General features: G+C 36.8%; 3 protein-coding genes across 6 annotated transcripts in view; 1 reads left to right on the top strand and 2 right to left on the bottom strand.

Annotated features, from left to right (window-relative positions):
• Positions 1 to 4160, bottom strand: part of LOC111592324 (nuclear hormone receptor FTZ-F1) — a 36326-nt gene extending 32166 nt beyond the window's left edge. For both annotated transcript variants that reach the window (XM_023304446.2, XM_023304447.2), the window contains exons 1-2: positions 2843 to 4160; positions 650 to 1846 (exon numbers count right to left, since the gene is read on the bottom strand). In XM_023304446.2, coding sequence (XP_023160214.2) covers positions 650 to 1742 — 1093 coding nt within the window. In that variant the 5' untranslated portion in view covers positions 1743 to 1846; positions 2843 to 4160. The remainder of the gene's footprint in view (positions 1 to 649; positions 1847 to 2842) is intronic.
• A 1469-nt stretch (positions 4161 to 5629) lies between these two features.
• Positions 5630 to 20905, bottom strand: LOC111592323. 3 transcript variants are annotated; one of them, XM_023304444.2, is made up of 8 exons: positions 20879 to 20905; positions 19265 to 19545; positions 18851 to 19039; positions 14526 to 14588; positions 7259 to 12724; positions 6735 to 6863; positions 5948 to 6666; positions 5630 to 5878 (listed from the first exon to the last, which is right to left on the bottom strand). In XM_023304444.2, exons 5-8 carry the CDS (start codon positions 12717 to 12719, stop codon positions 5666 to 5668), a joined length of 6522 nt encoding a protein of 2173 aa, XP_023160212.2. In that variant the 5' UTR covers positions 12720 to 12724; positions 14526 to 14588; positions 18851 to 19039; positions 19265 to 19545; positions 20879 to 20905; the 3' UTR covers positions 5630 to 5665. The 3 variants fall into 3 exon arrangements, with proteins under 3 accessions (XP_023160212.2, XP_023160211.2, XP_023160213.2); XM_023304443.2 differs by lacking the exon at positions 20879 to 20905 and adding an exon at positions 20541 to 20768; XM_023304445.2 differs by lacking the exons at positions 18851 to 19039; positions 20879 to 20905 and adding an exon at positions 20541 to 20768.
• A 417-nt stretch (positions 20906 to 21322) lies between these two features.
• LOC111592340 (catalase) lies at positions 21323 to 26001 on the top strand. The gene is made up of 2 exons (XM_023304468.2): positions 21323 to 21510; positions 24325 to 26001. Exons 1-2 carry the CDS (start codon positions 21454 to 21456, stop codon positions 25786 to 25788), a joined length of 1521 nt encoding a protein of 506 aa, XP_023160236.1. The 5' UTR covers positions 21323 to 21453; the 3' UTR covers positions 25789 to 26001.
• Positions 26002 to 26713: the final 712 nt, after the last annotated feature.

Genomic DNA, 26713 nt, shown 5'->3' with positions numbered 1-26713 from the left:
CTGAATGATGATAATCCGTTAGTCGATTTTCTGATTTGGGGACTTATGAACGCAGTAATATTAAAGTTTAATTGCCAGCATCCGATATTCAAATATAACTACAATGACTATAGTACCTTCCATCAATATATCTGTTTTGCTACCAAATTATACTGATAAACTATTTTATATCTATGCTTTCCAAATGGTATTTATGCTATATATAATATAATATTTTTTTATATAATATTTTTTTCACAGCTTAAATTCCTTTAACAGCTTATTTTATTAGAGCAACGCCTGGTAGTGCTGACTATCGGTAGTACTAATAATGTATTAATTAAATTTGCATTTTTGTATATTCACTTTTTGTAGGGTATCACTTTTTATTATTTTGAAAAATTAGTAACACGTTTTTCTTTTTTCGGTTCTTATACAGTTGTTATGGATTTGATAATTAATTATTTACTTTGGTTTGTTTGGTATGTTTCTTGACTTTCCCGTTATTAAAATTTGTAGCTTTGATTAAACATTTTGGATTTGGTGGTTTCGGTTTTTATTGATTTTTGTATTATTAAAATTTTATTTATTATTTATTCTTATTTAATTATCAGAATATTGCCAGCATTTTTAACTAGTTTGGCGGACCTCATCCCATCTGGCTACTTACCTCCCTGATCATCGATCTCAAGACCAAATTCATCCTCTGAGATGGACTCATCGTCGGAGCTAATGTTGGATCCACTGAGATTTCCTGCTTGATGTTGCTGCTGTTGTTGTTGATGGTGCTGATGATGTTGCTGTTGGTGTTGATGTTCTTTGTGTTGCTCCTTTTGCTGTTCCACCTGTGTTATAATGGTTGTGGTGTTGACATTAGTTGCGGCGCAGGAACTGGCCGCCAGCTCCTCAATGCTATGCAGCGATCTTCGATTGACTGTACATGCTGATGTTGCTGCTGCTGCCGTTGTTGTTGTTGTTGTTGTTGTGTCGGCCAATCCATTGCTGCCTGCGACTATCGCATCTCTATTGTTATTGTTCGGAACCACCTCAAAGTCTAACAGCTGTGCTGTTGTGGAGTTTAAAAATCCAGATGTGCTCACAACCGGCGTTGAGACTGCTCCGTTCTTCAATGGCTTTAGCTGATGATACTCCACTGAGTTTGACTTTTGGAGTAGCAGTGGGTCAATGCTATTGAGCGTTTCGATGCTAGCCGTAAGCTGGTTGTTGTTGTTATTATTATTATTGTTGCTATTATTATTACTATTGTTGGTATTATTATTGTTGTTATTATTATTGCGGTTGTTGAACAGTATATTGGCAAATGATGACATTGTGACTGATTCTAATATGACTGGCCCACTGTTACCGCCAGATGGCGCTGACAATTTAACATCGACGTGGTTGTTGTTGTTGGTGCTGTGCGGATTGGGACTGGGAAATATGCGATCGCATAGTCCTCCCAAAGAGACAGCAACATCCAATTGGTTGCCGTCGATGGCGTGCAATGAGCTAAAGTTTTCCACCGGCGGATTGGAATCAGAATTGGACTGAGTGTTCTTCTGCAGCTGCGTATAGTTGATAAAGGGCAAAAAAGTGCTGCCAGCGGCTAACATTTGATCCTTGTGATGATGAGGAAGTAATTGTTGCTGTTGTTGCAGATGCTGGTGATGTTGGTTGTTGCTATCGTTATTGCCGCTGGCTGCATTGTTAACGAAACTGCTGGTGCTGCTCTCGGCCAGCAAAGGTACATTAAAATTTTCCATAGTAATACGTTGCTATTGTGATGTCCTTTTACTTCTTTTTGTTTTCTTTTTACTTAAAGTTTTAGTGATGTTTTAATTGTTGGCAGTTGGCAGTTGCATTCAAACTGAAAAAATCAAAGAATTACATGATTAGCAGATACGTATAAAAAAAGGAAAATATAGGTGATAGGTAAAAAATACTGGACTCGGGCTAAAGTCTTAATATGAAATTCTGAGTAGGCTAAAATGGAATTTAGGTCAAGGTAAACTTTTAAGACTTTTGCCGAATATTTAGCCCAAAAAGCTCTGGTGTTATATTGCAACGAAATTGGAAAATAAGATAGAATTATGCTATTAAATAAACTATAGTATATAAGTATACAGATCATATTTGACACATTTATGATTTCTTTTTAGTTTTAATGTGCAAATATTAATAACTTAGGATTAGGAAAGTCTCTTATTCTCCTTTAACTTTAGACAAGTTTCCTGCTTTTCATTATTATTGTAAGCGATATAAACGAATTGTACAACTTATTAAAGTGTGTAAGATGCCTTTTAAATTAATCCAATTATAACTTTAACTCCCAGTTTCGTATTCCTCAATATAGCAATTTTTGCAACAAAAAACAATTACAAATAACGAATTCCTCACAAATCTGCAGTTCGTTCTATTTTGCTAGGTTCCGGGCAATTCCAATTGTTGAGAAGCTCTACTAGCTACTTTGCACAGATTTGCTGGATTGGAAGTCATTTCTGATAAAGCTCACCCCAACTAGAAACTCGGAAAATCGTTTACTATCTACAGCATAAGACTATTTTCGGTCGTAACGCTGCTCGCTTCAGATTCGATTTTAAGCGCCTCTCGTGGGCGATATGTAGAGATTATTAATAAAAACTTAGCAATTTATAGAACAAGGGTAGATAAATTCCGAATTTTAAGTATCTGAATTCAATTCCGCAGGAATGACTTTTGTTCATATGGACAGACGGACGGGCATTACATAAAACCTATATACTTTTTCATTTCCTGAATGAGTATAGATATCTGGGACATTTCCTAATAGTGGGAAAGGGAGTATAAAGGGGCTTGCCACAGTATAAAAAGATTAACTACAAACCTTCCTTCCATGCTCAAAAAATATGCTGCTTTTTGTGACGTCGGCAGCAACTTACTGCTGCAGCGCATGCGCCGCTACATCAACTGCAATCACAACAAAAACGCTGATACTGCTGTAGCGTCTTTTGGGGCGCACAGTTTACTGTGTTTTTTTTTGTCGTTCTTAAAACCAGTTGGGACCGAAAGCAAAAGTGCTATTATTGCTGTTGTTGTTATCGTCCCGTTCACCTTCTCTATTTGTTTGTACACTTCACACGGTTATTCGCACAAAGAAGAACTATCGTGATTCATGCTGCCCCTGTAGCTCTGCTCCCGCTACGATCAGCACTGATGCAGTTTCCGCCTGCGCCAGCAGCAGCTGCGAAATCGTCGTCGAGAGCTTTTTCAGCATATTTTTACTTTTTATTTTTTGCGGCACTCACGAACACTGTTGCGCTCACTCTTATTTTATTATTTTTGTTGTTGTTGTCGTCGCTACTATATGTTCTTATTATTTGCGCTGCGCCAATTCTGTTGCTTTTTTCGTTTTCGCTTTGCCTATTCGTTATTCGCTCTTAGTGTTGTCTTTCGCGTATGGAATTTGTTTTTGCATGGGACGACGGTGGCATCGGCGTTTGCTGCTTCCTTCTATGTATGTATGTATATATAAAAACAGCAAATTTATTGCAATTATGCCGAGCCAGACGACGAAAACTTCTTGTACGACGAGAGCGAAGCGAAGAGAAAGACGAGCACGCGCAACAAGCGAAAAGCTCTTCCTACAAAAATAACAAATTGCAATTCCCACATGAGAACAACGCGCACTTATGTATTCACTTATACACACATAATTACAAGCATTTACGTTCTGTTGTTGTTGCGGCTGGCTGGAGGGGGCGCTCCAATTTTGTTGTTTTAGCTGCTCTGCTCCAATTCTATGACTAAACAAAATATTTATGTACATCCATACATGTAGTACATAAATGTGTGCATATGTATGAACATGTGATAATTTTACAAAACTTGCACTATCGTTATTAAAACTAGCTTCAGCTGCTGCTGCTAGTCATGCATATTAATACACATTTTCATCTTGCGTTTCAGTTTTTGTGCCTTTTGTTGTAATTGCTGTTCTAGAAATTTGTTATGCTCGCACCATTTTTATCTTTACTTTCCCTGCCGCCGACACACGCCACGATGCTTCAATTTCGATGCTTTTACTTTCTATCTATTTGTTTATTTCGATTTTTTCGGGAAAACTATGCACAGCACACAACACACGCAAGAATTAGGTCTGTAGGCCAACACAAACGGGAACACAGTAAGAGTGGCGAAGTTGTTGGTGTAGGTAGAAGAAGAGAAAAGCACACACGCATACACACAGCAGACACATACACTACCATAAGCGTTCACAGAGATAGACAGATCAAGAGCGGAGCGGGGCCAAGGACGTGTAAAAGGCAGCAAGCACCAGCGACAACGCAAAAATTATTCTTGGCCTTTAAACGTGCATTTGAAGAACAAGGACGGCAATCATATGGCGAGCAGCGACAGAAGCTTTGAGCTTAAAGCTTTTGTATATCAAAGCAACTGTGTATGCGCACTCAATAGCTTTGTAAATACGCCAGCTAGCGGAATAAAGTGAAGCTACGAAGCGCCACCTATTATGGGTAAAGATGATATCACCTTTTCAAGCCGAAATTCACGAATTAGATTTTTAGTTTTAATTTCTTTTTACACAATATAAAAAATTTTGACCACCAGGAAGAGAAAATATGTATTCAAATGTTTATAAATGTTTGTCATTATGAATTTCTTTTCAAATAATTGTTCATTATAATTAAAACAGATTCTTTTAAACTTAAGCACCCAAATCCACATTATTTTGCAATTTCTGTATTATAGAACAAGCATTTATATTATATGTAAAGGCGGGAAAACTACTTAGCAATAACTTCAAAAGATTCGATTCACAGTCTTCAAAACACGAACATTTTTAGATTTTATTGATAGGAAAATAGTTTGCATTTCCGTTTTTATTTGTTATTACAAATTACATTTCTTTATATAAATATAATCATTGAACTTGCTTGTTTCTTATTTACAATATAACACACCTATTATAATATATACATAAATTATTATATTAAATATGGATGTTAAGTTTTATATATAAATTGCTAAAAAGTGTTCTTTAAGTTAAACATTATCTTATTATTAATTTAATATTACATCAAAAAGTTATAATTCTATATGCAAAATTGATAGTTTAAATAACATATTTATTAACTTATGCACACTGGAGTGTTTAATCATACATCATTTTCTTGTTATATGTAATAATTTCATTTCAAAATACATAATACATAAATACACATTTGTAGCATTATTTATATATATTACTTTCTATTTTCATTAAATATGATCTACATTTTACTCTTTGTTTCAATTAAAAACCATAGATTTAATTACTCAATTAGGCCTATTACATATCGATTAGCTGATTTCTTGATTTATCGGATGCTCCCTGCGCCTACCAAAATTTGGTATCAATCGCCGATTTGCGTTGCTCTTTCTTTGTCTGTGTGCTTCCTTTATATTAATTTTTTATTGAATGTGTGGGTATAGCACCTTTGTATCACTTTGCACTTAGCTTTAATTGTTTTGTAGAAGACTGTCTTCCAAAGACGAAGTAAAACTGACACTTAAATTAGCTTATCTTTACATATGTATATAAACTCTATACTAATAGTATTATATATATATATATATATATATATATATATATATATATATATAGTAAGTGTATATTATCTAGTGCCTTAAAATTCACGACATAGTCGTTCTAAAATTTCATTAAAATTGTTTTAACTCCCAACAAATTTTTAACGCTCTCGTTGTATCTGATTAGCACAACCTTTGAGGAGCTAAACATATTTAGCTTCTCACCGGCGCACAGGAGCTGCAAGCACGTCGCCTGCTCCAGAAAGTCGTCAATTTTGAACTCTCTCAACAGTTGCTTCTGGTTACTAGCCAGGCTGTTGCCATTTGGACAGATCTATTTAAAACAGGCAGATAATCAACAATATAATCTATTTTAATAATTCAGTTTATTCAGTACTTTTACCTTATTAAGCAGCGTATCCTTCGACTTAACCTTAAGTAAATTGCACAAATCATTAAGGAGTACCCATTTATCACTGCCCTCATCTTTGAGTAAGTACAGTGGCGGCAAGGGCACATCGGATTCTTCGAATTTAAAAATATCACCGTTCAATTCGTCCGCCAATGTCTCTCCGTCGTCGTCGTCGTCACCATCGTCTTCATGATCATGATCAACTTGATCGTTGCGATCATCAACTATCTCATTATCTTTCACATTAATATTTATATTCAAATTCTCGTCATCTTGTGGTTCCTGTTTAACCTCATTCTTGCCGTTCACAACGCTCGTTACATTTTGCTCAACATTAATATCATTCTTTTTGCTATTATTATTGTTGTTGTATGTATCCTCTAAGCCCGCACCAGGCTCTATTTTCACTATTGCTGTTGTTGCTTCTGTTTTTGTTACTGTTGTTGTTGTTGTCGTTAATGTTATTATTGTTTTTATTGCAGTCTTTGCATTTATCTCCCCATTATGTTTAATTGTTTCTTTGCTCTCTGCTTTTTCGCGCAATAGGCCATTTATATTGCTGCTTTTGCTGTTGGTATTAGGCTTTGCTGGATTGCCCTTGTCGCCATGGCTGCGTTTCTGTTTACATCTTCCTCTAGGTTGAGCTCTGCTCATATCACATGCTGTATTCGGTACATTATCGAATATATTAAAACCATTTTCCTTTTCATCTAGAATTACGTAACAAATGATAAATTAATTCAACACATTCAATATCTATGTGTGTACAAATTATTACCAAATATCTCCCAGGGGCCACGAAATCGCATCGGGCTTATATTAGCAGCCGCACTTTGTGCATCGCTGAGGTGATTGCTCAAAATGCCACACATCAATTTGCTTGAAGCTAACATGAGTGGGGTTTGACCTTTTAAATAAAAGAATCATTTTTGGATTACATGGTATCTTCCAATAAACAATAACAATATTTAAATAAAAAATTATTCATCTGAATGTGATCAACTATCTGTATTAATCAAATAAATGTATGTAATCTCTAAATTAATAATTTATAACTATCACAAAAAAGGATGATAAGCAAGTTGTAAATATTGAATTAAGACGGAACAATGGATATACATATTTGCTCAATTAAAATGAATGAAAAGGAAAAAATAAGTTGAAAATAATGCTGATTTTTACACAGAAATTAAAATTTTACATATTAGAAAAATTATCGTTTTGTAAAAGCAAACATAATAAATTACTTTGTAGTAAAAAACAGATACATAATAATTTATATTGCTTAATTTTTCCAGTTACCTGAGTACGTTGCCAGCAACGGATCAGCGCCATAGGACAATAACAATCGGACCACCTCCTCATGGTCATTCTCTATAGCTCCATGCAGAGGTCGAATGCCTGACTGGGCGGCTTCCGAGTGATTGGCACCGAATTGCAACAGAATCCTAGCTATTTCTAACCAGCCTTGGGTACAGGCCTCATGTAGCGGCGTATAGCCAGCATTATCTTTCTGATCCGGATTCATGCCCATCCGATCCAGGCAATAGACAACCACATCGATTAATCCCTGACGAGCCGCTTTATGCATTGTGCTCTGACCAACTCCCTTGTTAAGCACCCACTTCTGTATCTCACGGTACACGTCCATTTCGGTCTTGATCGTCATTGGCAAATGCGATGAGCTGCCCGCAATGGTACTGTCGGTATCGTCAAGACGTTCATCAGCTGTGGTCGCAGCAAGAGCTATGTCTGCTGCCGCCATTTTGGCTGCTGGGGCTGCTGCAGCGTTGGTAACGATGTTGGTTGACGTATGTTCACCGGCAACGGTATTGATTGTGCTCGTGCTGGTACTCTGATGGTGATGTGTTGGTCGCTTTTTTTTGCGTATATAGTCAAACCCAGAGCTGCCCTTACGACGCAAATACTTCCGCTTATAGGGTACGGGTCGGCTGGGCAAATCAGTTTCTGCGTTTTGCTTGGCTTCGCCGCAAATTCTGTGGCGTGAAAGTTTGTTATTATTGGCACTAACAATGCGATTCATTTGGTCTAGAAAGTCCTCATACTGTTGATAACTCAATGAGCTTTCCTCGCCGGGCTGATCCTGCTGTGCACACTCTGGCGGTGCTGAGGCCGGTCTCTCCGTGCCTACAAAGATCTCGCGTATAATCTCGCGTCGCTGCTGCAATTTGGACTCAGTGCGTGTCTTACTCTGCAGCACCTTTGTATCAAATATACTAAAGTGACGCTTGCCCAGGGTGTCCTCCACAATGTGCTCCGTCGTCTCCTGCAACTGCTCACACAAAGAATTCGAGGCGGAGGTCTGTGAAGTTTCGCTATAATTATGCAGGCTTCTAGCGCAGCTTATCACATTCTGTTGATTGCTTTTGCTGTTGCTCTGCTGTTGCTGACTGCCGTTGCTGGTAACGCGAAGATGTAGTACATCGATAAAGGATTTAGGTGTCGCCTTCTGCTGTTGCTGCGACTGCTGCTGTAGCAGTTTAGATCGCGATTTGCGGCCCCGACTGGGCTGAACGGAATTCATATCCTGAGTGAGATAGCGCCCACGCTCTAGATCCGGTAAGGATGAAGCTACTTGGGGCAACTTGTTCAGCTTGTTTATGGAGATCAAGCGTTGTGGTATCTTAAGCGCCAACTTATAACGATATTCCTCCAGAAATAGCTGTTGCTGTGGTGTATTTGTTTGTTTGATATTGTTGCTTGTCAGGCGGTCGGATTTGTGATTACTGCTCTTGAGCTTACGTCCCGACAATTGGCCCCGATCGACAGCTGCATCCCGTTTGTTTCGCAATCGTGTTATCATAATTTCTTTCTTAGCATCTGGCACCAATTTACGTACATATTTCCGCTTAATCTTTGTCGTCGAATTTCGTATGATTTTATCATTGCGCAGCACTTTGCTGTTGGCCAGCTGGAGTTCGAGCTCCTTTTTTCTCTTGGATCGTGTCATGGTGTTAAGTGCTATGCGATTCTTTAAAGATGTTTTTGCTTTGCGCTTACTTTGATTGCTAACGCTATCATCCTCAATATTCGCATTCTCTTCTTCGTCGCCAATCTCTTCATCTTCCTCATCCTGCTGTTCTTCATCGTCACTGTTGCTACTTTTATCGCCGCCATCCTCATCTGGGTTTTGTTTCTGTTCTATCACTCTCTCTTGTTGCTTTTCGACATTTTTCTTTTTGCATTTGCCACTTGTGTACTGCGTCATATTTTCATTAGAAGATACCTTGTTTTTCTCCAAATTCATCGAGTTATTTACCTCGCTGGAGCTATTGTTACCCTTCTCTTGCTCTTGTTCCTCATCACTGCTTGGCTGCTCGCGGTGTTTCAGTTGCATCTCCTTTTCATCTACTCGTCGTGCCTTACTCTTGCGCATAAGTGGTTTCTTTTGCCTGGCCGTCTTACGCTTATGTAATTCGGTGGTGTCGCTCTCGGAGCTGCTACTCTGACCAGCTTTGGGTGCCAAGCGTGCCGCTATACGCTGCTCCTGCATCATTCGCTTCTTTTCGCGCTCCGTCTTGCTTAGTTTCTTTTGAGCGGCGCCGAACGCGATGCTATTTGCGGTCGTTGTGTTGGTCAGTTGGGTGGTAGTTGTTGCCGCCGATTCGACATCCCCTGCTATCGGTTGTCTCTTAAGTATCCGCGCTACTGGTAGATCATCCTCGCTAAGCTCTAGCTTGATCCGGCTGGCTGGAGCAATGCTTTCGTTGCCTGATATTGTTTTGGGAGGCATCGTTTTGCTTTGCAGCTGTTTTACTAGGTTGTTGCATGTACTGTCCCAGTCAAAGAGACTATTGCTGTTGAAGCTCGGCTCATCGCCTTTCTCTACATCTTCCACATCAACCTCCGGTGGGGGCACTGGCTCCAATTTGATTTGTATGTGATTGGTCAGATTACTGGGTTGCAGTACAGGTGTGATAGTACTTGCTGCAATACTGTTAATGGAATCAATGCCAGTTTCCTTTATGACATCTATTGTTGATGCTGTTGTTGTGGTTGAGTTAGCAACTGCCAGAACTGGAGGCGTAAACGTGAATCCTTTAAGCTCCGCCTTAGTCCGTATACGTGGTTCCGTTTTTGTCACCACTAACTGTTCTTGTTTAGGCTGTGAACAAACAACAGATTGTTCTAGCCGCTTTGCCACTTGGTTATTGGTAGCTATAACAGGAACTGAAGTGGCGACAATGCCTTTCGACTGAGTTATTTCCAAACGCGTCTGTTTGGCTGCTGCTTCAACTGCTGCAGCCGCCGCCGCTGCTGTTTCTTGATTGTACTCCTGAAGATGCCGCTTACGGCCCAAATAGTTCGGGTTGCTGCTGTTGTGGACACTAGTTGTGATCGTACTTACGCTTGTGGTACTTATGCTTGTGGTAGTTGTAGTGGGACTAGGTATTGGTTTTGGCAATGCTTTGACGCTCGTCTCAGGCGGCAGTTGAGGGCGCTTTGCATATGGATTTGTTTCCAATACACTGGGACGCAACTGCTGAGCCGCTTTAATGACCATCGGCGTAGCTTCAACTGGCGGCGCTATACTAGCTGACGTCTGTTGTATTACTGCCGTTGGTGATGCAGCTGATGAACTCGATGCTATGTTGGTACGCGCAAAATTTGGTGTTATATCGAAACGGGGTAAACCTGTGCCTGTGCCCCTGTCAATTGAATCTGTAGGCATCCGGTGATATTTATATTCTGTGGAGTCGGCGGTTTGCTTGATCGTGCGCATAGACAAATCCAAAGGTGAGTAGGCAGCAGGAGCAGTGGGCAACAAGAGTGGCTGAGACGGTGGTTGTGGGTTTAGATGTGCTTGCGGTTGTTGTATAACCGGAGCCGATATTGAAGGAACTGTAATTGTGACTGGCGACTGCAGGGTATTGGCGGGTACCTTAGGTGACCGACTTCCTGGCGTTTCCATATTGAGCGTTTTTTTGATAATTTGCAGATTGAGCTCCTCCTCACTGGCCGTGTTGCGCTTCAACATATCATTGATTAGCGCCCGATAGTCGAGCTTAGCAGAGGGTGGAGCTTTCTTTGGACCGGAGGGCAGTGACAGCGCTGATTTTGAAGCTATCGACGGCTGACAGCATATGTCAGGGCCATGTGGATACACTTGAAGCGTAGAGTAATTCGAAGCGGATGGATTTATGCTGCCTGTTGGAGGCGGCGTATGATTATACAACTGTTGGGCTGGCAAGGGCGAAGCTACTTGAGCAGCTGCTGGGGACGGTGTTCCATGATTATAATATCCGGCATAGTTGTTTATGGAGGTGAAGGAGCTGCGCCTCTGCTCAGCGGCGATTGCCGTCGCTGTCGTTGTTGGTGTTCCATGCTGGGACAAAAGTTTGCCATACTTGGTGGGATGGGCAAGTGTCGACGCTGGCGAACTATCGCGCGAACTGGCCGCGATAGCAACGGGCGGTGGCTGCTCCTTCTCTTTGAAGGGACTTGGTGGTGGGGCTGTAGCTAGATTGTAAGGATTATGATAAAGTGAAGCACGGGCCAGCGCTGGTGACTCCGGCTCCAATTTGGCACATGCGCCGCTGCTCCCGCTACTGTTGTTTGCTCCAACGGTTGATAGACCATAGTTGATGGTTGATGGACGTGTAAATGTAGCGTTTCTGCGTCGATAGTCCAAATTGGGCGCCGGCGCAGTCTCTCGCACATACTTCTCAATGGCATTATGTACGGTATTTTGAAAGTTCGACGGCATGTAGAGACTGTGGTGTTGCTGTTGGGAAGTCTGTGGAGGAGTTACTTTGTGATTAGCGCTACGCTGCTCTGTTGGCGGCTCATAATGCTGTGGACATTTGCGCGCATAATTTGGACTGGGCTGCTGATCGCTTGTGCCGAGCAACGCATTACTGGGATTTACCACGTGTTCCAAAAGCTCATAATGAGCGGCAGGTGCAGGTGCTGGTCCAGGTACTGGTGCATAGCTAACGATCTTAGCGCCCGTTCCCACAGTAGAGTATTTACTGCTGTCTTCGTAGTATCGAAAACTGTGTTCACCCCCATTTCCGCTTACAGTGCTGCTGCTGCAGGTGATTGCACTTGCTCGTGTCGCCGTGTGTGATTTGCCATAGCCGAAGCGCGATTGGTGATGTACTGAATTCGACTGCTGCTGTTGTTCATCCTGCAGCCAGTAGGCATTATATATGGCGCTACTGTGGTGCCGTTGCACAGGAGCTACTCCGGTTGCTCCGGCCGTTTTATACTGCCAACCGGGATAAGACGTAGTTTCCGTTGACCTCTTGCTGACTGTCAATTCTCGGTTAGAGGTATAGTATTGTAAATGAGGATCGTCGCCAGATGCAGTAGCAGCAACACCTGTTGGCGGCATCACCGATGATGCTGCAGCTGCCCCACCACCTGAATTGCTACCAGTCCCACCACCTCCAGCACTACTACGTGCACTCATAACATAGACAGTGGATCGAGAACGTTCCGAATCCGCTGGCTGGGTGTTATGATAATTGATTGTACTCGGGTAGATGGAGCTGCTACCACCCAATTGATAATGCGGATGTGGTGGCAGGTGTGGCTGTGGCGGCTCTTGTTGTTGTTGCTGTGGTGTTGCTGCAGGTGGTTGTTGCTGGTGTTGTTGGTGGTGCTGATGGTGGTTGGAGGGTATGTGGTTATGCACTACATGCTGTGAATAACCAGTTACATGTGGATGTTGTTGTGGGTGGTGGGCCTGGGGCTGATGCTGATGGGTCTGATATTCGTTATGTCTGATTGGGTCCATTGTAGCTGAAATGGAGAGCAATGTAATATATATTATATAAAGTAACTGTCTGCAATAGAATATATTTTTATAATTATAAATAATAAAATAATTAAAATCGTTATTAAATAATTATAAAATACATGTTAATGTCTCATATGCTTATGTAGAAGGCAAAGATATTGCAGACAATTTATATCCTTCGACTAGATAATAATAACAGTAAATAAGATATAGTTCCATATTCCTGGAAGTGAAACTCCTGAATAAGATGCCCTACCTTCAATCTCGGTAATTCTAGATGTAAATTTTAATTGATGGAAGATTGGTCGTCCCACCTGGCTAAGAACGCCGCCAATACCAACTCCGCCACAACCCCGATTGTGAAAAAGTTTCGATTCTTCGAATAGAAAAGAATGCACACATTTGAAAATGGGAATAGTTATCGAATATTTGAAGCTACAGACGCACCTACACAAAAAGTCGAATCTTTAGGTCTTATAGAAGCTGAGATCGACACGTTCACACAAACGGACAGGACTCAATCGACTCGGCTTGTAGTCCTGATCAAAGATATATACACTTTATGAGGTCTGCCACGCCTCCTTCTGATTTCCCAGGGTATAAGAAAACTCAACAACTCCGCGCGAATCTTTTATTAAAATTTCAAATAGAATATGAACATCTGCTAGAACTAACTTTCCCTTAAAATAATCTAAAATTTAAGGAAAATACCAATTGTATTAAATGTACAATGCAAAATTAAAACACTCTAGTCCCAAGGAATTACGATATATAATTTAATACCTGAAGTTAATTAACATTTTTCAAAGATTACGTAGAAAGAAACTTCTTTACAAAAACAGACTTTTAAACTTTTAAGACCGCGAATGAGTCTTTTACAGTCGGCATCGCCCTACTGCAACATTCTTACTTCTTTGTGCTGGGTTACTGAAAATAAACAAACAATTGATAATCAAATAAAAGCCAAACGAAATGCAAAAGAAAGCAAACTTCGTCAAAAACGCAGCCGACGTAGTTGACGAAGAACTGCGGCAGTTGCCGACTGTCTGTCGATTGTAGAGGTCAAGGCCTAAAATACATATGCACACACATAGAGCAAAATTTATGCACCTATCAGTGTGTGTGTACATGCGACAGTGCTGTGTGCTCACTTTGCCGTTAGCAAAAATGTAAATAAATTGTGACGCATTTTTGTTGTCGTTGTTATTGCAAGTAATATAAATAAGTATGTGCATGAATATTTGTGTATGTATGTGCACAGATGGAAAAAGCGATGTGCGAACGAAGCGGAATCAACTAAAACGAAACACAATACTAATAAGAGCGCAACGAACCTTTGCGAAATGTGAATTATAAAATAAAAAGCAACAACAAGAAAGAGAAGTATAACTGAAGTTTATTAAAAATACTTGATTAATTATATAAGAAACAAGAAACTGAAGGAGAAAACAAAAATATTATTGTTTAAATTTCAGTTAATACAATCGTGTATATCCAAATACATATGTTGTGCAAACCTATATTAATCCTCTACAATATATACATATATTAATCCTACTATGCTTGATTAGCTTGTGTTATTATTAGTTGATAATATAATTCAAGGAATATAAGCTCTTTATCAGATGGCTAATATAAAAAAGAAACAATTGATAAAAACAACCTATTTTGTTTATAAAAAAATCAGCATTCGGTTTCTCAGGGATTGACAACTAAATCTTTTGGCTTCTTTATCGTATAGCTTCTATTTAATATTATCTGACAATATACTTAATTTTTATATAAATAAATAATGATATTTACCTTTTTGATTTACAGTTCAAAGATGTTCGAACACTCTCTGAATATATTGACGACATTCAGCATCTGTAAGTTGAGATATATTTATTTAATTCATTTGATCAACAATAAAATATTTTATGTATTTTAAATCTACATAAATGTGGGCAGTACTTTAACTATTTGAATATTAAGTGATTCAATAATATGTTCTCCATATAGATTCCGTTTCATACATACAACTCAAATACGATTTGATATATCCATGAACTGTTATATTTTTTTGTTATAAATGCTTTACTGGCAAAACTGAATCAAAAACTTGTTCAGATGCTTTCTACTTAGAATAAACTTATTAGATAGAGTTTAACATTTTTGCAGAAAGAGAAAAACAATATTCTAAATATTTAAGCTATTCAAGCCTTCTAACATATTTTTTAAGGCTTTCCTCAAATTAGAATCGTACCTGTTCCGGATAATATTTAATATGATTTCACTTTAAAAGGTTCCCATTAAGAATGAATATGCGAATAATTAGCGGTCAATTCAAATATGTATTTAGATAATGCCTAAACTGTGAATATATGTTTTATAAAATTATAGATATATATCCACTATATGCGTCTAATAAAATAAAATAAATTTATGCGCAAATTATAAGCCTGGAGGATGATTAAGTCATCAATAAAAGTCAGATATCAAAAACATCTCCTTTTAAGGGGTGAACTAAGGATTTAAATGGTAGATATATAATAAATTTAGTATCAATTCCTTAAATTACATTATTTAAGTTATTTAATAACTTCAATGAAAATTTGTCAAAATATACGTAAAACTAAACTTATAATTTGGAGACTCGCTTCAAAGACCGACGAGATATAATTTAATTCAGCTTTTTTGGTTCTAAGATCGACTCAGATCATCACCCTGATCAAGATTATATATATATTTTTTATGAGGTCAGCCTCGCCTACTCATCGTTGAGAAATTTAATAATATTGTCTGTTAGTTACCAATATTCCAAAAAATAATTACTAAATTAAATCTAAAATTGAAACATAAAGGAACAAAATGTGATAATGATTCATATACCAGTGGCCGAAATATGTGGAGTTAGTTACTTGATTAGAGAAGTTTAAAAACATTTGCATAGATTGAGCAGGTAACTAATGTTTATATGATATGAAATTGAAAAGGAGAGATGGTCATCACTTAGACATGTATAAAATATTGATATTCAAAATAATATGTAATAAATATGCATATCTTAATAAGTTTAAGATAAACATTTTCAAATGCTACTTCGACATAAGGAACAGCTAATAATTCAATCAAATTTCAATCGTAATTTCGCTTCTTCGAAAAGAAAGGAATACACGGATTTCAAAGTATGTTTGATATATTGGATATATTGGATAAATGCATAAGCTTGGCGCTGCTTGCCGCGCACTTTTTAGAAAGCTTCTTTACTTATTGGGTCTCTATCCGACTAAACTTAAATGATAAAATTTGGAGCCGGTATCCAAAATAACAAAAATTAAAATTGTAGAAAATAAACTAAATACAAAATTTTGAGGCTCCAGCTCTTAATAATCATGTTTTTCATCTATAACAATAAAACGGGAATAGTTATAGATTATTTGAAACAAGGACCTACAAAAAATTTCTCTAGGATAGGCCCTGATCAAGAATATCAATACTTTATAGAGTCTGCCACGCCTCCTTCTGTATGTTACATACATTTGCACAAAACCATTATAGCCTGATTTGTCATTTTCAATGGGATCATGATATAAAAAGAAGGCTAATATGCGTTTATAATTTTTACAATTTAACGAAAAACTTAAGAAATATTATATTGATATTCCATGAGATCTAACCTAAGAACTACCAGTGAGTTACTTTATTCTTAATTTGAAGTAAAAATAATAAAAAATTCAAGAAATTTTTGGATCAAACTTGTTTTGTCTTTGCTAACGTTCAAAAGACATTTTCAAACTTTAAACAATTGATTTACTAATAACAATCGATGAGCCATACAGGCAGATGCAATTGGTAAAATTTATACAATAGAGGATTCAAAAAGGATAACAGGCAATTCAAAGAACCTAAATCTAATACGTAAATGTAACCTACGACATTGTAGACCGGACAGTTTCATTCTAACAGTGGATGTACGGAACCGATCTAGAATGGTAGAAGCAATTTTCTTTTCCGTTAAATCGTTTATATATATAAATTCAGAAAGCAAATTTGGTTTACACATCTAAGATTGCAATCGGCAGAATAGTATTTAGGTTAAGGTTATAATATTCTTTGTCTTTGTCTTTTTTGTTTGCAGTGGATATATATTACATATATTTTTAAGTTGAATTTCGTATGTATTATAATGTATTTTATTTTTATTTTTTTATTTCAACATTAAAGTTCTAATTGTAATCTTTAAAAGAGAGAATGAAGCATTAATTATAAAATACACACAACCCGTCTATTACACTTATTGGTTGGTTCCAACGTTTACTCTTAGATTCTGGTTAGCATTTACTTATTCGTACATATTTATTTACATGGACAGGTTAAGACTGAAATTTAGTAAAAAAAAAACACAAAAGAACGTTGCAGTCGAGTGCTCTCGACTGCTTAATACTCATTCACCGTCTACCACTTTAAAGCTTTGAAGCTATGATATGTTTTTTCCGATTTACCACGCCCTCAGGAGACTAATGTATATTACATCAGTAATATATATCAGTAGATCAATAACGTAGGTCACACAGTAATTAAGTCGTTAAATTTTAAGTTTCTCATTGTAAAGCTGTAGAATATACAGATTTCCCCGATTTGCCACACCCCTCAATGACTGTTATTAATAGCGTTGCTGACATACACGATTTGCCAATCCTCTAGTAGGAGTATATTCACACTTTATCGGACGAGGATATCCACGAGTATATATTTCCAACTTCAATTCTCTAGCTTCTACAGGGGAAATGGTTTGCGTTTATACGGACAGCCAATTAAGCTTAAAACCGAAATGTTGGAAGGGTCATTACCGTTTCCCATATACTACGTTATATATATTAGAAATATATGTATGTATTTTTATACAAGAACGGCTAAGTTTGTTGCCAACTCACGATATAGCTAAACAGTTATTTAGTTCTATTGTGTTTTAAAACAAACCGGTTTAGAGATTTAACAAGGAAATAACAAAGCTAAAAACCGTTTAAGCTCTTACCAAAGAATGCTTTATAATGGTGCTTAGAGCCAAAAGCGTGTACAACATATGCTATCGTGTCACGCACAAAATGTAAGAGAATTCAATAAATGACACCGTAACAAAGGGAAAAATGGATCTTTGTGTTTTTCAAAAATTAATTATTTTTTTTTAAATTTAGATAAATGTAACTGTAAATTTAACTGATATTTACTTTTTATATAACATAAAAAGTATATATATATTATATAATACATAGATAAAGATAATAAATAAAATATAATATAAAACTCCAACCAGTGCACAGATTGAATTATGATATTAACTAACAGAATATCTATTTAAAACTTAATTTTAATTTAAGAAAACTTTAAAATGTTATTGTGATACAGGTATGAATTGATTTAAGTTCTTTTTTTGCGGTGTTGCAACGAGACACTAGCCCATCTCTAATGATAAAAGATAGAGAAAAAGAGAGAGACTGAGAGACGAGCACACATAACTTTTAGCTTAAGTATTTATCAGTGACAACGAACCGCACACAGCTGTACAACACATTTCGAAGCTATTATCAGTTCTCAGTTTTCAGCTCTCACTTTTATGGGCATCAAACAAACAAAAAAATAAACACACATACACACATCCACATAAACGGAGAGTTTAAAATCGCTGTACAAACATTGTCAGCAGATCTATTTTTGTAGCAATTGTACAGGTATTAGAACTTAGACACAAATTTATATATGTATTTTAGAAGATAGCCAATATATTATATAATATATGTTAAATTATTTATTAAACACTAATATACTTGAAACGAAAAAGTAATTGAAACCTATCCATCCAAGCCAGTTAGAGCATTTTAGAAAACAGCTTTGCTTTGCTGCGATATCTTCGCGCGTTAAACCAGGCAATTTCATAACTTTGCTAATCTGACGAGTTGAATTAAAAATTGGAATTGTAAATTGTAATTGTAAATTATAAATTGTAGGTTTGAATGTTAAATGTTAGAATTAGAATTACATTTAGATCATTACCTTATCAAGGATTGAAAAACTAAAACTAACTAAAACTAAAACTAAAAAAACCAAAACTAAAAATTAAAAAAAAAAAAAAAAACAAACCAACTCACTTTATGTATATTGAAAAGCAAGACACCAGCTTGGGGAAATCCTTGGAAATTGCGATAAATTAAAATCTGTGGTAATGCAGAGCCCGGCCTTTCTTTATGTCCTACAGCAACTCCCCCTATTTGATGTAGTCGCTGCTGCTACTCCCGCTGCTATAGTGTGTGTGGGTGGGACGTTGACATTCGGACAGTCTAACGATTTATAAAAAGATTTTTACTGTTATTTCACGTTTTCTTGTTGTTGCTGCGATTATTATTATTATTTTAGCATTACTTTTCACTTCGCTTTTTAACTATTTTCTCGCAGTTTACAGACACTACGCACATATTCATGAGTGCTTGTTCACACACAGACAGAGACAGACAGACAGACACACACACACACACACACACACACAAACATGATAATACACGTACCAATTTCTCGCACAGCAACTTTTTAGTTGTAGCTCCTCTGTTTGGTGTTGTTTCTTCCAACATTAAATTATGCATATATATACACATGCATATGCTTTGTATTTGAAAACCAGTATTATTTGCCTTCTTTCACTTATTTCTCGAAATTGTTGAATAACGGTTTTGAATCGGTATTGTGTGTTTTTGTTGTTGCTTTATTAAATTTCACTTTGCTTTCTCGTGATGCTATGTTAGTTTTTGTAGTTATTGTTGCACACATAGTTGTTACACACACGCACTCTCTGTGCGAAAGATAAAGTAAATTAATTTATTTTATTAACTTAGTATCTTTATGCGCAATTTTAGTCCTGATAAACCAGTCCTGCAACGTCAGCGTTGCCGAACGTCCTCTGCGTTCATCTCTTCATATATTATATTTTTTTCACTTGTGCATAACTATTAAGAATTGTATTTTTATACAATTGTATTTTATGCACAGAAAGACAAAGATGTAGATAAATAAACAAACTTATTATTTTTTTGATTGTTCTTGATATTTATTATTTATCAGGCAATCAGCAAGACAGCAACAAAATCACAACACCTTCATAAGCTGAATGCATTTCTATATTAGAATTGACGAAGCAAATATTCCAAAAGGTTTTTTTCATTGCCACTCATACACCTACGCATACATATATGCAACGATACAAAAGAAATACAGGCATTGGTTATAAGTTTCCTTCATCCCGTTATAAAGTGGAGTTGACGTCGGCGCCACTTTGTAGGGGGCAATGATATTTCTTTGGTAGAGAACATAATTTCTATTCTTTAAGCTCGCCCGCAGACGAGTTCTGCAAATGAAACAAAGACAATTTCACTTGTCTTGACGAAATACATACATATATACATATATATATATATATATATATATATATTATATTATATTATATATATCTATATACATTGTGCAAATACATATATATTTTACGACGTGGGCTTGAATGTCAAAATCCAAATTTTTTAAGACATTTCATTTAAATCATTTGCACGCAAACCGGCACACACACTCATATGTACACAAGCACAAATAGGCTGACACAATTACAAAATTGTCGGTCGCTGAGTTTTCTACTTTTTTGATACTTCTTTTTTGTATTTTACACACACACACTCGCTCGCAGTTTTATTATAATACACACACACAAATACACATACACGCACACACACACACGCCGTTGTCGTTGTGTTGTTGCTCTGTTGCTTGCTTTGCTGTTTTTTGTTGTTGTTGGCCTACTTTGTGTGTGGGGAATTTTGTTGTAGCTTTGTTGTTGCTCAGCTTCTCCTTTTGCAGCAAAGAAACGTAGAGGAGAGACAGACTGAGACTGATTTTGCTGCTACGTCGTTGTTGAAAATTTTCACACGCGCCGTTTTTTATGAGTATTTTTACGTAAAAAGAAACTTTACGAAAGTGCCATTGAATTTCGATTGCACTTGCACTTAAATTTGATGCTTATAATTTATGCTACTCTGCTGTACTATATTTTGTATATGTACATTAAAATATATATAATCGCTTATGCTGCATATACTAAGTATATATTTGAGATTTTTATAAAAAGAAATCACTACTACTTCAAAAATCGAGAGAGACGAAGGCTAACGAACGTTCGAAGAATGAATGACTGAGAAAGTGACTAAAAATTATGGCGGGGCTGCCAACCTTCGCATTAAATCGAAGCTGCCAACTTATGAAAATACAATAAAGTAAAGAAAATCATCGGAAAAAAATCGATTTATATTTATAGTATATCGGTTAGCCACCATAAAAATTAACATGAATTTAAATAACATTTCTGTTAGTTTCTGTATTGTGTTTTAAGACACAGGTATTTAAATAAAATACTTCATTTTCATTGTATAAATAATTATACCTCCAGAAGATATCAGAAATTAATTTTTAAATTGATGCACGTTTTAAACAGTAAAAATAAACAGTAAACATACTTTTAAGATTTTCATGGTAAAGTCATACGGCCACACAGAAAACTGTAAATGACAAACCGCCTATAAAAGCAATGGACACTGAGTTCTACGTGTTTTAGTTAACAAAATTAGGTGCACATCAGAATCAACGCGAAAGACTTTTAAGTGTTTAAAGTATACTCTAAATTTTTGGTAATTGAAAGTAAATAAATAGGGCACTAAAAATGGCTACCCGTGATGCTGCTTCAAATCAATTGATTGATTATAAGAACTGTCAAAAGGTAACTTAGTAACTTAAAACGGCTGAAAAAATAAACACTATAAGAAAATGAGTATTAATGAATCTTCAATTGTTTACTACATTTTGCGTTGTACTGCAAATTTTGCAGTAGATAATTCTGGCAGAGCCAAAGTTCAAATATATGCATTGTTGTTATCTTATTTGTACACAGTGCTATTCTGCTCTCCCTTTCTCGTATCTCTGGTCTATCTCTTTCTCTCATGAAAACAAATTGCATGTTCAGAAGATTATGGGGCTATTTTTTGTTTTCTTTTTGTTACATTAACTTAATGGGTTTTAACAATCAGAAATTATTTGTAAATATTACATACGTTTACATTTTTAATTGAGTATCTTTTGTTTTATATTTTAGTTTTTTCTCACATTTCGTTTGGCAGTTTAGAGTTTAAATCATCTTAAAAAATAAACATGCATCTAAATAACTATGCCAGCAATTCAGTGTTCAACTAGTAACAATTCTTCATTATTTATAAATCCATAATTAATCTTATCGTTTGTTCTTTGATAACGCTAATCAGCAGCTATATATATATACATATATGTGTATATGTGTGTGTATAGTTTCATAGTTCCAATTGTACCTAATCCAAAGGCCGAGGAGAGTGATTTTTTCGAATTGTCAAAATTTACTAAGTTACTAAAATTCTATATGATATAGATATAACATATAAATATGTTATACTAGATGTATATATACATATATATATATTCTCTAGTTAATCTTAAATTTATATATATATATATATATATATATATATATATATATATATATCCCCCTTCATTGGAAATAGATAAATTAATAATATAAATAATCGATAGATCGTCGGAAATATTCCAAACTAATTTATTGGAAGTACTTTGGCATATAATAACTCTAAAGGCCCCATCGTGGTATTCAATCAGCAATTTAGATTTGGATCGATATATGTATATATATGTAGATATATATATATATATATATATATATATAATTAGTCGAGCGGAAATGCAATTATTTAATTGCATTGAAACCGTGGTATTTTCTATTTGAACCTTGAATGCGATTGACTTCACATTGGAATACAAATTATTTTTTTAGCCACATTAATGCACATTTTAAAGCTAACTTTCGAACCGGGGCCTTTGAGCAGTTGCAGCCAGTAAACAGTTTTTTTTTTGATTATGTTATTGCACTTCGAAGTTGTGAAAAACTGGTTGCAAGCAAAGGAGAGAGCGGGAGATAAAGAGCAGATACGCTGATAGAGGCGTTGAACCCCAGCAAACTAGTTCGATAAAAACTAGACGAGTTATAGGTCTGCCTTATAGCGATTGCGAATAATCGAAAAGCAAACAATTAGCTGCAGCATTTGGTTATGCAATCCATTTGGCACTTGGCTTCCACCACATATGTGAGAATATGTTTTGAAATTTCGCATTGAAAGCTTTTGACCCAGAAAAGTGTTCGTGTTGCTGTTGCTTTTGACTGACCTTTTATGGAAACTAACGAGAAACTGCATTTTGTCAGGCATTATTTGAATACGACTGTTTATACAAACACTGAAACAAACACCTCTGACTTCTTTGTTTACAGGAATCTCCGAAATAGCTTTATAGAAATATTTAGAAATGTATATTGAATTATATGCAATATTTCTAAGCATTCTTAAACTTATTTCACATATTATTTTCAAAATGATTTTCAGTACATTCCTTAAGAGACTTCTTCCACAATCTATTCCGACTGAAACATCTTCTGTACATATATGTTTATCGATAGAACCTGTAAATGCTAGATTAACTTGTTTTTCGGTTTCGTTTTTCATTTTTAAACATACAACTGGCAATCAAAAGATTCCGACGCTTTGCATTTTTGTACTATCGATCGATGGTCTTATCATCAATTTGCTCTTTAGACATTCACCCACTTCGCCCTCCTATTGTTGGCTTTTTATTATCTTTCAAACAGCGGGTCTTCCATTTGGCCCCCCATTAATTTATTTCTAACTCAAAGTGCAAACAGTTGCGATTGCAAATCAGAAAAAAACAAATTCTATTTAACACTATGGCATATATCCTATATATGGAACACGCTACATTCCAGCGAATGAGCAGCTGCCTCAACAGCGTAACTAATAGAAGAAGTTATCCCAGAGTCCCAAACTATATATATAATTTGATAAGGATTAAACATCTTGTCATTGGCCTGCTTGTGATCTCTTCTAACTTTATTTCGAATACTTTCCAAAACTTTGTATTGTATTGAGTCTACTAGTTGGTCGCTTCAGGAGAGTGAACCTTCTCACTAGCTTAGCTGAATTTCATCACTTAAGTCATTTTCATTATTAGTCAGGGCTGTATCTTTGAGATAGCATTAGTAAACAGATGGTGTATGCATCTCTTCTGCGTGTGGAATTACTGATAAGCTATTCCGGGGAGCGGCAACAGCTGCACCCAGGCGCACAACAAAGAATCTTACATTTACGATTGGAGAGTGTTTAAGTTTATTATAATCTTTTGCTAATATATTCCTATATACGTATGTAGTATGTCTATCTATATGCGTTGCACAATTGCTTCGCTAGCCCGACCTCCCATTAAGTGTGATGTGTAAGTACTACGAAAGTATATCTATTTCTGTGTTTGTTTCGAGCTTAAGGTACAGTTTAGATAAAATGGAGATAGCTAATACTAAAAACCAGCTTATAAACCGAGAGAGAATATAGTTATTTACATATTTTATAAAATTGGAATCTGAAACCTTTTTATCTATATTTATCTTCTTTACTGGATTAAAAATGTTGGTTTCTCTTTGTAGGATTCGGCAGGTGTCGTTACTACTGGTAGTGGCGCGCCCATTGGAATTAAGGATGCTTCGCAAACGGTGGGTCCTCGCGGTCCGATTCTGCTGCAGGATGTCAACTTCTTAGACGAAATGGCTCATTTTGATCGTGAGCGCATTCCGGAGCGTGTAGTTCATGCCAAGGGTGGCGGTGCGTTTGGTTACTTTGAAGTTACTCACGATATCAGCAAATATTGCGCTGCCAAGGTGTTTGAGAAGGTCAAGAAGCGCACCCCGGTGGCCGTTCGATTCTCAACTGTGGGCGGAGAGAGCGGCTCGGCAGATACGGCACGTGATCCTCGTGGATTCGCTGTAAAATTTTATACGGATGATGGCATATGGGACTTAGTGGGCAACAATACGCCCATTTTCTTTATACGCGATCCTATACTGTTTCCCAGTTTTATTCATACCCAGAAGCGCAATCCGCAGACGCACTTGAAGGATGCGGATATGTTCTGGGACTTCCTGACCCTGCGCCCCGAATCCACTCATCAGGTTTCGTTCCTGTTCAGTGATCGTGGCACACCTGATGGCTTTTGCCACATGAATGGCTATGGCTCGCACACCTTCAAGTTGATCAATGCCAAGGGTGACCCCATTTACGCCAAGTTCCACTTTAAGACAGATCAGGGCATTAAGAACTTGGATGTAAAGACCGCTTCTGATCTGGCGTCAAGTGACCCTGACTATAGTATACGCGATTTGTACAACCGGATCAAGGGCTGCAAATTTCCTAGCTGGACATTTTATATACAGGTGATGACCTTCGAGGAGGCCAAAAAGTACAAGTACAACCCGTTTGATGTGACCAAGGTTTGGTCCCATAAGGAATACCCATTGATACCCGTAGGCAAAATGGTACTCGATCGCAATCCAAAGAACTACTTTGCCGAGGTGGAACAAATTGCATTTAGTCCGGCTCACTTGGTGCCTGGTATTGAGCCATCGCCAGACAAGATGTTGCAAGGCCGTCTCTTCTCGTACTCTGATACGCATCGTCATCGCTTAGGACCTAACTATTTGCAGATCCCAGTCAATTGTCCGTATCGTGTTAAGGTCAACAATTATCAACGCGATGGTTTTATGAATGCCACCGACAATCAGGATGGAGCACCAAACTATTTCCCCAATTCTTTTAATGGCCCGCAGGAGTGCCCACGTGCTCGCGCCCTCTCTACTTGTTGCCCGGTGACCGGCGATGTTTACCGTTACAGCAGCGGTGATACGGAGGATAATTATGGTCAGGTCACCGATTTCTGGGTGCATGTCCTAGACAATTGCGCTAAGAAACGTCTAGTGCAGAACATAGCCGACAATTTGAGCAATGCCAGTCAATTCTTGCAAGAGCGTGCGGTTAAGAACTTTACGATGGTGCATGCCGATTTCGGTCGCATGCTTACTGAGGCACTTAATCTAATCAAGTCCTCCAAGTTTTAGAAATTAGACTAAGCTTGCAGAGAAGTCAGTTATTGCACTTTAACTACAACTATCAGTTCTTTGGTTGCGGGAAAATGTTCATGGTTCTCAATAATATTTATCCCTACCCATTCGTGTGCCTTGCTTTAAAATGTTAAAAATTAGTAATAATGAAGACAAATTATACATTTGTAACGATTCGTAATAAACTAACCTTTTGATATAAAAAAAGTGTTTTTATTTAATAAGCGAAAGAATCGGGCACAAATCAAATGCCCATGACAACTGTGCTTTGGAAATTTTCAACGTTTGACCCAGATGCACCTGAGGCCTATCTAAATATAATTAATAAAAATGAAAATTGCAAAATCTCTTAAGCCGTACGAAATACAATTTTGACAATTTTTTAATTAATAGCAATAAAACGTGAACAGTAATCGATTATTTGAAACAAACTAGATATGCGCGTGATATTCAAAATAATTTCAAGTCTCTAGCTCTTGCTAGATCGATGCTGAGATCGATGCGTTCACTTATACGGATAGACGGACAGGGCTAAATCGACTCGGCTTCTCGTCCTAATCAAGAAAATACTTTATGGGGTCGCGACGCCCACTTCTGCCTGTTACATATATTTGCACAAAACCATTACACCATTAAACATTTTCAATGGGACAGGGTATAAAAATCGAAAATCATACAGCCGGAAAATGCCCTTGAAACTGTCCTTCAGTTCACAAATGTATGTTAGTTATTTTATATTATTATAAAGAAGAAGAGACTTATACACATCTAATTATCAGTTGTTTAATTTTTGCTACCCACTTAAATTTGTATCTGATAACGAATGAGTGTCTCCATTATATTTAAAGGTTTAAAACGTACATTCAAAAGATCTACAAGACGTAAATAGACTGGAATCGTTTTAAAGTGCTATATGAACAGA

This window comes from Drosophila hydei, unplaced genomic scaffold, assembly GCF_003285905.1.
Source record: "Drosophila hydei strain 15085-1641.00,03,60 unplaced genomic scaffold, DhydRS2 tig00000001-arrow-pilon, whole genome shotgun sequence".
Taxonomy (NCBI): domain Eukaryota; kingdom Metazoa; phylum Arthropoda; class Insecta; order Diptera; family Drosophilidae; genus Drosophila; species Drosophila hydei.
The sequence above is the reverse complement of the archived record's forward strand: the minus strand, read 5'-3'. Positions and strand labels throughout refer to the sequence as shown.

Coding starts and splice junctions, on each gene's coding strand:
- LOC111592323 (XM_023304444.2), bottom strand. CDS start 12,719: ATGGACCCAATCAGACATAACGAATATCAGACCCATCAGCATCAGCCC. Junction 6,667..6,734: donor TGGCCCCTGGGAGATATTTG/GTAATAATTTGT, acceptor ACGTAATTCTAG/ATGAAAAGGAAAATGGTTTT. Junction 5,879..5,947: donor AGGATACGCTGCTTAATAAG/GTAAAAGTACTG, acceptor TGTTTTAAATAG/ATCTGTCCAAATGGCAACAG.
- LOC111592340 (XM_023304468.2), top strand. CDS start 21,454: ATGGCTACCCGTGATGCTGCTTCAAATCAATTGATTGATTATAAGAAC. Junction 21,511..24,324: donor ATTATAAGAACTGTCAAAAG/GTAACTTAGTAA, acceptor TTCTCTTTGTAG/GATTCGGCAGGTGTCGTTAC.